Consider the following 14708-nt stretch of genomic DNA (forward strand, 5'->3'; position numbering starts at 1 on the left):
CTTTCATTTCTGATTTTAGTAATTTAAGGCTTCTCTCTGGTTTTTGTAAATCAGTATAGGTTTCTCAATTTTGTTGATATTTTCAAAGAACCAACTTTTGGTTTTGTTGATTATCTCTATAGTTTTTCTATTCTCTACTTCATTTATTTTCATTCCAGTGTCTTATTTCCTTCCTTCTGCTTTTCTTGGGTTTTGTTTGCTCTTGCTTTTCTAGTTTCTTCAGGTCATTGATTTGAGATCTTTCTTCTTTTAAATATAAGTATTTACAGCTATAGTTTTCCTCTAAGCACTGCTTTAGCTGTATTCTATAAGCTTTGGTATGTTGTGTTTTTGTCATTCATCTCAAAATATTTTCTAATTTCCCTTGTTATTTCTTCTTTGACCCATTGGTCTGTTGTTTATTTTCCACATATTTTTGAATTCCCAAAATTCATTTCTGTTATTGATTTCTAACTTCATTCCACTGTGGTTGGAGAACATACTTTGTATGATTTCAGTCTTTTAAAATTTATTGGAATTGGTTTTATAGCCTAGCATATGGTCTATGTTGGAGAACGTTCCATGTAAACGTGAGAGGAATGTGCTGTCTTTCTGTTGTTTGATGGAGTGTTCTAGAGATGTGTGTTAAGTCTAGTTGGTTTATTGTATTTTTCAAATCTTCAGTTTCCTTGTTGATCTTTTGTCACGTTTTTCTACCCATCATTGAAAACGGACTATTGAAATCTCCAACTCTTATGGTTGAGTTGTTTGTTTCTCAGTTTAATTCTGACAGTTTTTATTTCATGTATTTTTGGAGTCTGTTGTTAGGTGCACAAACGTTTATAACTGTTACAGATTCTTTGATAGGTTGACACCTTTATTGTTATAAAAAGCTGTCTCCAGTAACAAATTTTGTCTTAACGTCTCTTTGTCTTTTATTACATAGTCATTCCAGTTCTCTTTTGGTTACTGTTTGCATAGTATATCTTTTCCCATCCTTTTACTTCAACCTGTTTGTGACTTTGAATCTAAAGTGTGTCTCTTGCAGCCAACAGATAGTTGGGTCATGTAAAAACAAAATCCATTCTGCCAATCCTTACCTTTTAATTGGAATGTTAAATCTTTTTACATTTAATGTAATTACTGATAAGGCAGGATTTATGTCTGCCATTTTGCTATTTGTCTTCTATATATCTTCTTTTTTGTTTCCCATTTTCTCCATTATTTCTTTCTTTTGTGTTAAATAGACATTTTCTAGTGTGCCATTTCAATTCCTTTGTCGTGTCTTTTCCTATATACTTTAAGTTATTTTCTTACTGCTTGTCTTGGGAATTATAATTAACATATTTACCAACCACAATTTAGTTTGGGTTAATACCACCTTAATTTCAGTATTATATAAAACTTTACTCCTATATACTCCATTCTATCCTCCCTCCTTTGTACCATGTGTACCAATTACATCATTATATAGCGTGTGCCCATCAACACATATATAATCAACAAGATATATAATTATTGCTTTATGTGTTGTCTTTTAAATCAGACAGGAGAGTTACAAATAAAAAACACATTTATATATTTACCTCTGTAGTTACCTTTATTGATGTTATTTCTTCATGTAGATTTGAGTTGCTGTCTGGTGTCCTTGTAAGTGAGCTTGAGGAACTTCCTGTAGTATATCTCAGAGGGCAGGTCTGTAGTGATGAATTCTCTCAGTTTTTGTTCACCTGTGAATGTCTTCATACTTGGACATTTTTATAATGGGTATTTTGAAGTCTTTTTCTGTGAAATCTGATATCTGGTCATTTCCACAGGCAGTTTCTGTCACCTCTTTTTTTCCATGGTGTGTGGGTTCTATTTTCCTGTTACTTACATGCCTCATAAACTTTTTTATTAGAAACTGGACATTTTAGGGGCCAGCCCAGTGGTGTAGTGGTTAAGTTTGGTGCGCTCCACTTCAGTGGCCCAAGTTCGCGGGTTCGGATCCTGGCTGTGGACCTCCACCAGTCATCAAGCCATGCTGTGGCAGTGTCCCACATACAAAATAGGGGAGGATGGGCACAGATGTTAGCTCAGGGTCACTCTTCCTCATAAAAAGAAAGAAAGAAAAGAAACTGGACATTTTAGATAATAAATTGTAGCAACTCTGGGTACTGGCCCCACCCCCCACCAGGATTTATTTCTGTTTGCTTGTTTGTTTTGTAGTGACTGGCAGATTCTTTCAGTGATGTGGATCCCCTCCCTCTCAGACAGTGTTACATCTCTGCTGTTGCTCCTCAAGGAAGCCCAATTTGGGTATGACAATTGGGATGACAACGGTATTGGCAGGGCTCTCTTTCTTTCTTGCCCTGACCACACCCAGCTGTTAAACTCACTAATTACCAGCTGATTGTTCTATTGTTTCCAGCAATGCCCTGGGGCATAAACCGTTCAACAAACCAATCCAATCAGAGCCTAGCTCCTTTGAAGGAAGAGTTTCTGAGATCTCTGTTTGAGGATCTTCTGACCCCAAGAGGGTTCCTCCCCGCTGTTTTACTCCATGTTCTATTATGTAAACTAGCCGGCCTATAGTCTAGGCTGTGCTTTCTTAAAAATCCATGAATCTCCTCCCCGTTGCCTTTCACCTGAACCTCCACAGTTCTTGACAGTGGCCTCAGGTTTAAACTTCTGCATGCTCTGTTGAAAATGAAGCCAGTTCCTTTGGGAAGAGATTAGGAACCATCTATTTTATAGCCTGTTCCTCTGCCCAGGCAAAATCCCTGAGCTAGGGCTCTAGAGCTTGGGGTGGGGACAATGACAAGCCTCTGTCTGAGTCACACCCTTGCTCTAGGAGCTGAGCAGTGGTGGCAGCAGCCTGAAGTCCCTTTGGCTTGCCTCTTCTGGCATGGAACCACCGCCTCATGGGCTGGGGAAGGGTGATTGGGGCGCCAGTATTCTCAGCATGCTGTACCCCAGGGAGAGCCTCTATTTCAGAGGAGGGGGCTAAGCAGCAGAAGGGAGTCTCCCTTCCAACAACACTTGCTTGGAATCAGCTTCAGCAATAGGCAGCAGGAGGCAAGATGAGAAACGCTGAAATCCTGCTTCTCCCAGCAAGAAAGCCCTTCAGCTGGTACCTTGGGGAGGGGTAGCCCTGTGTTCTTGGCTGAAACAGTCTGGGGTCTTCACCTCACTGAGCTGGGAAGGGGGGGGGGAAGGAGTGGTCTTGGTTCAAATACCACACGCTCTTGCTTTTCTTACCAATTTGGGGGGGTAGATTTTCTTAAATCTGTGTTTCTTCATTTGCTATTTGCCTTTAGCACCATTTCTAGAGGCTTTAAATGTTTGTTTCAAAAATAATTCTCACCAGTTTCACTGGGGAGTAGGTCAGGGGAGCTCCTCACACTGTCATACTGGAAGTTGATCTTCTTCTTCATTTTTCAAGAATAGTTTTGTTGGACATAGAATTCTCAGTTAACTGTCTTTACCCCTTAGCACTTTAAATACAACATCTTTCTGCTTTCTAGCCTCCATGGTTGTCTTAGTCAGCTCAGGCTTCCATAACAAATACCATAGACTGGGTGCCAGAAACAACAGAAATTTATTTTCTTATAATTCTAGAGGCTGGACCTTTGGCTTTGTCGATCCTCTCTACTGATCTTTGAGTCCTTTTCTTTTCTTTTTTGCTGAGGAAGATTTGCCCTGAGCTAACATCTGCTGCCAATCTTCCTTTTTCTGTATGTGAGCTGCCGCCACAGCATGGCCACTGACAGATGAGTGTTGTACGTTGAACTGAACCAGGGCTGCTGAAGCAGAGTGCGCCAAACTTAACCACTAGGCCACTGGGGCTGGCCCCTGATCTTTGTTTTCTATTTCACTAGTTTCTGCTCTTACATTTAGTATATCTTTCTTTTTACTTTTTCTGGGTTAGATTCTTAGTGAATTAATTCCAGTTGAGACTACTGACTTCCTTCTAAGTAATATTTTTGCTGCATCCTCAAGTATTTAGATATGGAGATACTTCATTACCATTCAGTTTTAAATTTTTGAAAAATTTCTATTATAACATCCTCTTTGATTAACAATTTTTATTTAGAAATGTATATTTTAAATTTCAAAATGTATGAGCATTTAAAATATAGCCTTTTGTTCTTGATTTCTAACTTTTTTGCACCAAGTTTAGAGAATTTATCCCGTGTGATATTTATTCTTTGCAATTTGTTGAGATTTGCTCAGGTCTAATATGTTTTCAATTTGCTTTCTTGAGAAGAATATAATATCCCTATTTCTTATGATATCAAGTTTGTTGTGTTATTACACACACACACACATAATTTTTTGTTTGTTGCAATCTCCCAGTATGATGATGGATTTGCCCACATTTCTTTCTTTTCTTTTGCTTTATGTATTTTGAAGCTATATTATTAAATGAATATGATTCTAGCTATTTAAATCTTCCTTTTATTATTATATAGTGACTTATAATGTACTTTGTCATAAAGCATACTTTATAGACAATAATTTAGCACCTCAACTCTCATTTGGTTTGTTTTTGCCTAACACATCTTTTACTATACCTTTACTTTTAGTCTTCAGGTATGCCCCTTATAAATAGCATATAACTATATTAAAAAATCTAGTCTGGCAATCTCTATCTTTTAACTCAAGAGTTTAATCCATTTGTATTTGTTGTGATTATTGATAAATGTGGATTTGTTTCTAACATCTACTGTTTGTTTTCAATTTGTCCTGCCATTCAATGCTGTTTTTCTCTTTTCTTGCTTTTCAAGAATTGCAATTTTTGTTTGGTTGCTTTCTTATTTCATTTTTCCCCTCCTAAGGATTTGGACGTTATATTTTTAGCTTTTTAGTGGTTTCTCTTGACATTTTTCCAGGCTTACTTAATTAAATCTAAATTAGTCCATAATTTATCCCTACCCCAGATACAAGAGTCTCAAAACATTTTAACTCTATCAACTTATATGCCATTTTTGTCCAATCTTCTAGTGTGTCATTTTAAAAAAAAAATAAATAGGCATTATTATTTTTATTTATAGACAAGGTATGTTTAGATTTACCTACATGGTCACTATTTCTTTGCTCACCATTCCTTCTTGTTTTTTGGAACCCCCTCTGGGATGATTTTCCTTTTATCTGAAGTGTACTTTGTAGAAGCTCTTTGGATAAGAACTATTGGTAAACTCTCTAAATTTTTGTATATTTGCAATATCCTTATTTTACTTTATTGAAAATTGGTTTTGCTGGATTTACAATTTTAAGTTAACAATTATTTCTGCTCTGCACTTTCAAGATATTAGACCAGTATTTTCTGATTTCCAGTGATATTGTTAGATCTGTTATAATTTCACAATTGTAGGTGATTTGCCATTTTTTCCTGGCTGCTTTTAAGAGCTTCTTAGTGTGTCTAAGTTTGGTTTTATTTTTTAAATTTGGTTTCCTGCTTGGTGTTATGCATTGCACTTTGTGCTTTTTTGGATTTCAGTTTTTCATTACTTTTGAAAAACCCTCAGCCTTTATCTCTTTAAAATTTGCCTTTATACAATTTTTTCTTTTTGGAACTCCAGTTATTTATATGTTAGACTTTTTCACTTTAACCTTTATCTCTTTTAGCCTCTCTTTTATGTTTTATATCCAATTTTCTCTTGTTTTGCATTCTGGGTAATTTCTTCAGCTTCATTTTAGAATTCACTAATTTTCTCCAGTCTGCCGTTAAATCCTCAGATTAGGTTTGTTTCCAATAATTTTTCATTTCTGAAGGTTCTATTTTTTTTATCATGCTTGATCCTTTCATAGTGTCTTATTGCTGACTTATTTTGTGACTCTATTTTGTAATTCTTTAGATCCAGTATATCATTCTACGTTTGATAATTCTATTAAGTCCTTAGGAGTCGTGTTTGTGCTGATTCTCACCTATGGTTTGTTGACCCTAGCTACTGAGCTTCTATTTGGGTTGATCTGAATTGAGGTTGCTTTTCTCCAGAAAGAACTTGACTTTGCTTTTGCTGGGAACCCAGGAGAGCATTGTTTTGCTTGTTTGTTTTTGTGTGCATGTGTGCTCCCATTTATTTTCTGCCCTGGTGATTTCCCTTACCTCCTGAGAGCTCAGCAGTGCATTAAAAAGTATGTCTTTTGTCCAGGAACTATTTGCTTTGTAGCACGAAGGCTCTTCAGGAAGTGAAACCCCTAATGAATTCTCTAGTTAGGGAATAGCTTTAAGTGCTGGGTAAAATTAGATTTTCAAGAGTAGGCTTTGCATATGATGGAAATTATAGAAATAAGCTAGGTTTCTGTTCCAATAAATGAAATCAACACTCACTAAACAAGGGGTTGATTATTCACTTTATGGGAGGATTGGCAGTGGAGGCCTTTTGGTTGCTAAGTGCATCAAAGGTTCAATTTGTGACTGTTCATTTCTGAACAGAGAAAACAAAAATGAAGCCAAAGCATTCTGAGTAACTATTAGAGATCAAAGTGAACTAAGATAAACTATCTGGAATTATTACAGAAACTGGTGGGGGAAAACAGAATTTAACTGAACAAAAACTCCACTTTGCACATTTCCCAGGAAACACAATTGGTATCTTTCACACTAGACAAAAAATGTCATAAACAAGTTTGTTGTTGTTGTTAACCTACCATGTGTCTCTGGTCAGTTCCCTTTTCACTTTCTCCAACCATTAGTTTTAACCTTTTCCTTTCTCTTCAACCCACAGAGCCAAACTTTCCTCCTTCTCTGTCACTCTCAGCAGACGCCATTGACCATTTTTTTTACGAAGGACGTAGACATCATCAGAAGAGAATTTCCACACCTCACATCACCAAAGCTAGACCTTCCCTTCATTGGCATCTACCCTTTTCTCCTAATTGTAAGACCAGCCGCCCCTCATCCTCACTGAACCACCTGCGCTCCTAGCCTCATCTCTTCCCATATCCTCTAGGACTCTGATTCCCATTCTCTCTCTCTCTCATTCTCTCGCTCCCTCCTTCCCACTGTCTTTCATCTTCAACCACTCCTGTTCATCTTCTTCTTTTCCAGAAACATCTAACGCATGTTCAGGGAAGAACCATGGAAAAAATAACCAACTCTCCTTCTATCCTCTTATAGCTCTCTAGTTACCACCCCTCTCTCTCCACTTCACAGGCAATCTCAAGAGTTGTCCAGGATTAGTCTCCATTTCCTTACTTCTCACTCATTCCCAATCTTTATTTTATTCCCAACACTCCACTGAAATTCTCACCATAAAGTTTCCATATTTCCAAATCCAGTGGAAATTTATTGGTCTCCACCCTACTTGACTTCTCCACCGTATTCAACACTGTTTCAAACACACACAGTGTGTGCATGCATGCACACAAGCATGTGTATGAGCACACACACACACATTTTTTAGCCCTTATTTTTAAAATATGTCATAGAGGGTCAACGATGTTTAGTTGAATATCATTGCATTTGTCTTAAAACCAACTCATTTATTATAAGATTATTACTTATAATAATTACTATTCATTTTTAGTATTATATATTTTTAGTGTAAATATCTTTATTTCTACTTTAAATTTCAATTAAGACCTTAAGTTGATTTTAAAAACTATATGCATAGGTAGATTTTATTATTTCTGAATTTCATTTTAGGTTAGTAAAAAGAGATTTTCAACATATTTGTTAGGAGAAGTTGGTGCTGGTCTGGTGGGACTGCGTTCTGCTCTACTGGCACCAACTCTCTGTGTGAGGAGACCAGGGACACGCCCCAGTGCAAGGAGCCTCCGCCCTTCCAAGGGCCCACTTCGTTGCTTTTGGAAAAGAGTCAGCTTGTCAAAGAGCTGAATGATAATTCTTCTCTCTAACTAATACGAGTTATTTTGGTTGCTTCTTAATTCTTATGTGAGCTACCCGAATAGTGGCTGTTTTTCATCTATTTTATGCTTCTTTTTAAACTTTACTCTCCCAGTGTTAGACGTAGGAGGACACCAAATAGAAAAACAAACCTCCAAGCACAAGGTATTTTTCTGTTGAAAATCATCTGTAGTGAAGTTGTTTTCTGGCCATGGTTCCTTCTTTAGAAAATCCTTATCATGGGCTCAAAATGGCAAGGCCATCTTTTGGTTATTGTTCCCAAGAAATGGTTTTTAGCCACTAGACTTCCTTCTGCACATGGGTTTCTGGTTTTCTTCCCTACACAGTTAGACAATTCTGGTTGCTTCAGTGGAAGAGCTTGACCGCATGACAGTTGGGTGTTCTCTGAAGAGAGTTCCTGTTTCCTGATGGACTCAGGCCTGACATGCAGCACACCCCGGGGGCATCCTGTGTGGAGCACGGAGGGCAGGGCGGCGGCTCTGGTGAGCGTGAACTCCCTCTGCCTTTAAGAGAACAAGGGGGTCGCAGCAGCATTGGCAGTATGCAGAGGCATCCCTCCCAGCACAGCCAGGGAACCAGGGTCGTGGGGAAGATGAATGGGGCAGAGACTGGCGTGGCTGCTTGTGGGCTGTGGACTACAGCACGGCAGAGACGAAGGAAGCCAGCTGAGAGCCCTTGTAACTCAGAGTGTCCGAGGATCAACACCTTCAGTGTCACCTGGGACCTTATTAGAAATGCACAGTCTCGGGCCTCACCTGGACCCGTGAACAAGATCCCTACGTGACTCCCTTGCACATAATCGTTTGAGAAGCCCTGCTGCTCTAACCTACACTCAGGGCCGCAACTTTCAGACCACAGCACTCCCTCCAGGAAGCCTTCCCCGCTCCTCCGTGGGCCTTGGGTGCTCCTTTCACATGCTCCTGCACTGTGCCACCGGGATCTCACCCGTGTCCTTACTGGCCTGTTGCTGTAGGTCTGCACGTCTGCCCCTCCTCTGAGCCGCGCTCTAGCCCAGATCATTCTGCGCTGGCCTTGCACGTTGCCTGACTCAACAAGCTCCAATCAGAAGGCTCATGGAGGCAGTGAAGGAATGGGTGGCCAGGTGATTGACAGAATACAAAGAAAAGCCTGAAATTCACGGAAGGTTAGGTGTTTATTTTCGCTGCTTCTTAGACAAGCTCTACAAGGTAAAAACAAAATACACACTCTTTCAACATGAGCATAGATTTTAAACGTCAACCTCGGACCGCAGCATTTAGGATTTCCAGAGCATGTTGGGTCAGGCACTTTTGTACCCAGAGGCACGGAGAACTTACCAGGCTCTAAGGGAATTTACTCTTGGGGATGCTGTTGCCAGCGGCCGGGTGAGGTAGGGAAGAGCAGCGGCAGACAAAGATCAAGGTCAAGCACACAGCCCACCCTGACTTTCATGAGCTGATTGTCCGGTTGGTAGGTGGCCAGGCCCTCTGCTGAACCTGCTTGTGCCCTCCTGTCACCCACCTTGGAATCCTTTCCCTCCTGAGGAGCACCCACAGCAGAAGGTGGGCAGGGAAGGGGAGAGAGCACACTGGACTCGGCCATGTGTCAGCATCTTTGGTATGAGGAACCATCTCTGGGCCCAGGGAGGGCCGGAGAAGGAAGGCAGCCAATACTGTCTAGGGTTAGCGATCCTTGGTGGAGGTGGGGGGGGTGGGGGGCGTGGTGTGCCAGTTGCCCAGGTTCTCCCTGCTTCCTATCAGCAGGAAATTGATGGGCCCTCATTTTGCCAAGCAAATGCTGAAACCTCTGCTTTGCCCGCCTCCTTTTCAGTGAGCCTCTGAGGGCCATGGCTGCCGCTCCATCAGGGCCAATTTAGGAGACAAGCTTCTGCTGCTCAGCCTTGGAGCAGCCAATGGAAAACATCTGCAGGAAGCAGACAGTTGCGCCTGCTCTGCCTCCCCTCCATCAGTCACTGGCCTAATGAGATATTCTTGCACTTGGGTTTTTTTTTTTCCTTTTCACTAAAGGACCCTAATGCGCTCCACAGACATGAGCTCATGAAGCCTTCCTGGGGGAGCAGGGGCATCCTCTCCTTGTAACATTATCTGGTCAGCCTTTGCCGGCTCGACTCTCTTTGTTCCATCCTAAGATGCCCTCCGGCTCAGGAGACCTAAGAAATATAAGTGTGACCAGCATTTGCAGTAGAGTCAGTGTGCATCTCACTGATGTCTTCCATCAGGACCTCCCAGCCTTTGTGTTCAAAGGGGCTTTTTCAGCAGAGATGGCAGATCTCCTGGTTCTGCCAGGGGTTGGGGGCTCAGCCACGAACAGCTGTTTCTCTGCAGGGGAAGAAGTAAAGTCAGTTTCAGTACGAATCAGTGAGGGATGGCATATGATTCGAGGACGTGCGTCCTGTGGCCCTGGCTGTGGTCCAGCCTCTTGTGCTTTGGGGCAGCAGCGTTTCAAGTCTGGAGCTTTGGCGCAAAAGACTCTCCTGACTCTTTTGAAACGTAACCCTCTGTTAGGAGGAACTTGGAGCCATAGTGGTTTTCTGGGCGCTCGCAAGGCAGGTTCTCTGTCCAGAGGCAGCAGAGGCCATCTGAAGAGGTCCCCGGTGTTTTTCCATAGGACCAATTTAATGAGGACAATCAGTCCTTCAGCACCCTGGGCTGGTCCTGAGAAAGGCTCAGCTGCAACACTGCGCGTGCTCTTGTGTGTCCTCCTCCCACTTGAACTCACTTTTACAGGGTCTGCTCTAGGCATTCCTGGGAGACAGTCAAACTAATGATCTAAAAGGTGAGAAGGCACAGTGGTCGAAAGAATGGTCATCACCAACTTAAAGGAAGGAAAGAAATTACACTCGTTCTCAAGATGGGGTTCATTAGTGGCTCCGGCAAGGAGGTGACTTCACACTCCCACAGGAGGATCAATTTGCAGCTGCTGTGGTGACTTCTGACTTTCAGGAAAAAATCTCGCCAGCTCAGGGAGGATTGGGGGAGCAGTTTCAGCCCCAACACACACCCCCTCCCCCTCCACGCCAGGCAGAGGGCTCTCAGCACGCAGACGCCAGGCTCGGCCCCCAGTGCCCTTGCTCCCCAGCTTGACATCCTGCTGCCAGGGAAGGTGGACGAGGCAGGAGCCGCAGCCGCTGCTTACCGGCGACTCTTCAGCCCCGTGCACCCGCATTGGGCTCCAGGCAGAGTTGCTGTCTGCCCTGCCACCTCAGAGTCCCAGCCTGGCAAAAGCCTTGGGAAAGGAGCAGAAAGGGGTTGGGGGGCACCCATGGATCGAATCCACCAAGGTACAAGCCTCTCACTGCCTTCTCTGTGCAAAAAAGCATGTGAATATCTCTGCAAATGTCACGACAGTGCGAGCTGCTGTTCTCCAGACATCTGGCACTTGCTTTTACATCTACCAGTTGAAATCTCAGGGACTCAACTTTTTAGCTAAGTAAATATAATTGCAAATCCTGTTATACATATGAAATATATAGGAACATATACATCACACGCACGTGTGTGTCATTCTGCATATTACTACATACATTTGCGTTCCAGGAATTCGGACCTCAAACCGCCAGTTTGTGCACAATCTCATCACACTGCACCGTCAAGAAAAGAAGCCCTGACAGGCTCAGGGCACCGTCCTGCCCCGTCTGGTTTCCGGCGCCGGGCGCAGGCACCTCACACGTGGCTGGTCTTCTGGGCCAGGGTGTGGTCCATGGGCAGCGTGAACTTGATGGCGCCGTCCTTCTCCCAGCCCCTCCGGATCTTGGAGAGTCTGCGGCTGACGCAGGGCAGGAGGAACAGGCCCCTGGCCAGGATGACGACGCAGGGCACCAGCAGTGTGAGCGTGAAGGTGGGAGGCAAGTAGAACTTGTAGCGGCTCTCCTCAAAGGCGCGGGTCCAGCCGTAGGTGAGCGTGTGCAGGGTGCTCAGCACCAGGGCCACAAAGCCCAGGGTGGACTGCAGAGGAAAAGAAGGCTGGGGTTAGAGCCAGGGTGACGACGGCCGCACTGATTCCACCCGTGGCTCATCCACTTGCCTGGCAGAGGGGAAGGAAGGCGGGCGGCTCTGGGTTCAGATCTCAGCCCTGTGACTCACTCTCTGCCTAAACGCTCCGAGCCTCAGTTGCCCCAACAGAAAAATGGGAATGATGCTTCTACCCTGAAGGTGTATACGGACTGACTGATTCCTGAGGGTTCAATACAATAGCAATGCTTTTCCCCCAGACTGTGTTATTCATACCTCTGGTGGCTGCCAGAGGACTTTAGATGGAATCAAGTTCAAAGAAGTTTAAAACCATGTTACTAATTTTGTGTATATTTTAATGTGTATTAGAGTAACAAGTGTCAGCCAGCATACCAAAATCATAATTTCACAGTAGTATTTGGCCTAAGACCAGATAAAAAAGTGACTTGATTTTAAGTCGATGTAAAGATAAACACAAAATTAAAAATTTACTTGCTACGTGGATTTTGCACCAACAGTGAAGGTGGCTCCCAGGGCCTGCTGGCTGGGTGGCCCGACGCTGTACCTGAAGCCCCCAGGAACAAGTAGATGCTCTCCGTGGGTGCTGGTCCCTAACCTCCTGCCCACGCTCTGAGTTATCAAGACCATCACAAATCCAAAGGAAACGGTCAAGGCCATCTTACAGTGGAGCGTCCCACGCCTTGAGCCACATCTGGGCTGTTGTGGGTCAGCCAAGAGCAGCTCCTCATCACCCCACATGCTGCACAAACATGACTTTCCATGGGAAGTGTGACATGAAGATAGCTGGACGTGCTGATCTGGACCTTGAGCCTCCGGGAATCCTTTGTTCGTAAGGTTTCCTGTAGACTACAGATGAGGCGTTCCAGACTACTGTGGGTGCTGGCCTCAACTGACACTGTGACCCTGGGCAAGTCACTTAATCAGCCTCAGTGAGAAATCAGTGCCTCCAGGAGTGAAGTCAGAGGTGCAGGGGACGCACGGTGTGGTGTGGTGTTCTCCAGTCCCAGAGGAGGCAGCCACTGGGGAGCCGCCTCTGCTCCAGAGGGCGCTAAGGGTTAGGGCTTTGCAGGGATGGGGAGGAGAGGCGTGGGCCGTCCTGACTGAATTCCGTAAGAACTGAGGAGCCACTGAGGGATCTGGGGAGACCTGTGTTTAGTATATAAGGAATGAAAATGGCGGTGACCCATCAAGCGATGGATTTCTCCAAGGAGACATTACAAGGGTTTAATTGAAATGTGGTGGCACGATGGCACCTCAAGGTGCTCTTTATAGGCTGAGTTTGAGCTTTCCCAGGAGAACGTGCAACTTGGCCTCCTGGATTTCCTTCCAGCCCACCGGTCAGCATCGATCCAGGGGCCCAGCTTGGAGACGCCATCTTGTTTGTCCCCTCAGACACGGTTCAAAGTGGGCCTGATTCTACCAGCAGGCCTCATTCTCGCTGCTCCGTGGGGTGGGGGACACTCTGCTTGTACCCACTCCAGGACAAACACCAGGACGGTGAAGCTCAGTCAGTGGGAGACAAGGTTTGGAAGAAATGCTTGTAATGCTTTTACTAAAAATAATGCTAAACATTTTCTAATGGCTGTACGCTATAAGTTCATAGACAGGTTCCCAAGCACAACATTTTTGACCCCACATGAAATAGGAGCTGCCAAAAGATCCTCAGTCTCTATCCTTCCTAGCCATCTGTGGTTCTTCTTGGCTTTGTGACCACTTCCAGGATCTTTTTATCTCATCTTTAACACTTCCTGGCTCAACACAGCCCATTGGGAAAGAACACGGTTGGCTCTGTGCTAACACCCACGGTTATTTCACGTGTCTTATTAAAACGGTCGGTCGCCCTACATGAAAGCCTCCTCAACTGCAAGTCACATATAATCAAGTCCTTGTCGCTTCCAGATGTGTCTATCAGGAGTTCCAAATCCCCAGCAACTTCTGAACCACATCAACCTTTTCCAACTTCTGATCTATTGATATTGAAGACAGGGGTTAAAAGGGTCCCCAGCACTGAGAAAATGCTTGGGATTATCATTCAGAATGTATAGAGAACTCTTAGACTCAACAACAACAAAACAACCTAATTTAAAAATAGGCAAAAGACTTAAATAGAAATTTCTCCAAAGAAGATATACAAATGGCCAATAAACACATGAGGAAATGCTTAATATCACTAATCATGAGGGAAATGCAAATCAAAACCACAGTGAGATACCACTTCACACATGTTAGGATGGCTACTATCAAAAAACCCCCAGAAAATGCATTGGGGAGGACTTGGAGAAACTGGAACCCTTGTGCGCTGCTGGTGGGAAAGTAAAAGAGTGCAGCTGCTGTGGGAAATAGGGCAGCTCCTCAATGAAGAAAAAATCCCATTACCGTGAGCTCCAGCAACTCCACTTCTGGCATACACCCAAAGAACTGAACGCAGGACCTTGAAGAGAATCTGCACACCCACGTTCACAGGGGCATTATTCACAACAGATGAAATGTGGCAGCAACCCAAGTGCCCACTGACACATGAATGGGTAAGCAAAATGTGGCATTTCTACACAATGGAATATTATTCAGCCTTAAAAAGGAAGGAAATCCTGACATATGCTATGACATGGATGAACCTTGAGGCCATTATGCTGAATGAAATAAGCCAGTCACACAAAGAGAAATACTCTATGATTGCACTTCCATGAGGCGCCTATGTGAGGTAGTAAAAAACAGGAAGTAGAATGGTGGCGGCCAGGGGCTGGGAGGAGAGCAGAATGGGGAGGACTTGTGTAATGGGTAGAGTTTCAGTTTTGCAAGATGAAAAGAGCCCTGGAGAGGGATGGTGGTGATGGCTGCACAACAATATGAATGTACTTAATACCACTGACCTGTACACTGAAAAATGGCCAAGATGGTACATT

General features: G+C 43.5%; 1 protein-coding gene across 19 annotated transcripts in view; it reads right to left on the reverse strand.

Moving 5' to 3' along the window:
* Positions 1 to 8968: 8968 nt before the first annotated feature.
* Positions 8969 to 14708, reverse strand: part of STEAP3 (STEAP3 metalloreductase) — a 49419-nt gene continuing 43679 nt past the window's right edge. For all 19 annotated transcript variants that reach the window (XM_070581158.1, XM_070581164.1, XM_070581160.1 and 16 more), the window contains one exon: positions 8969 to 11778. In XM_070581158.1, coding sequence (XP_070437259.1) covers positions 11497 to 11778 — 282 coding nt within the window. In that variant the 3' untranslated portion in view covers positions 8969 to 11496. The remainder of the gene's footprint in view (positions 11779 to 14708) is intronic.

Source organism: Equus przewalskii, chromosome 17, assembly GCF_037783145.1.
Source record: "Equus przewalskii isolate Varuska chromosome 17, EquPr2, whole genome shotgun sequence".
Classification (NCBI taxonomy): domain Eukaryota; kingdom Metazoa; phylum Chordata; class Mammalia; order Perissodactyla; family Equidae; genus Equus; species Equus przewalskii.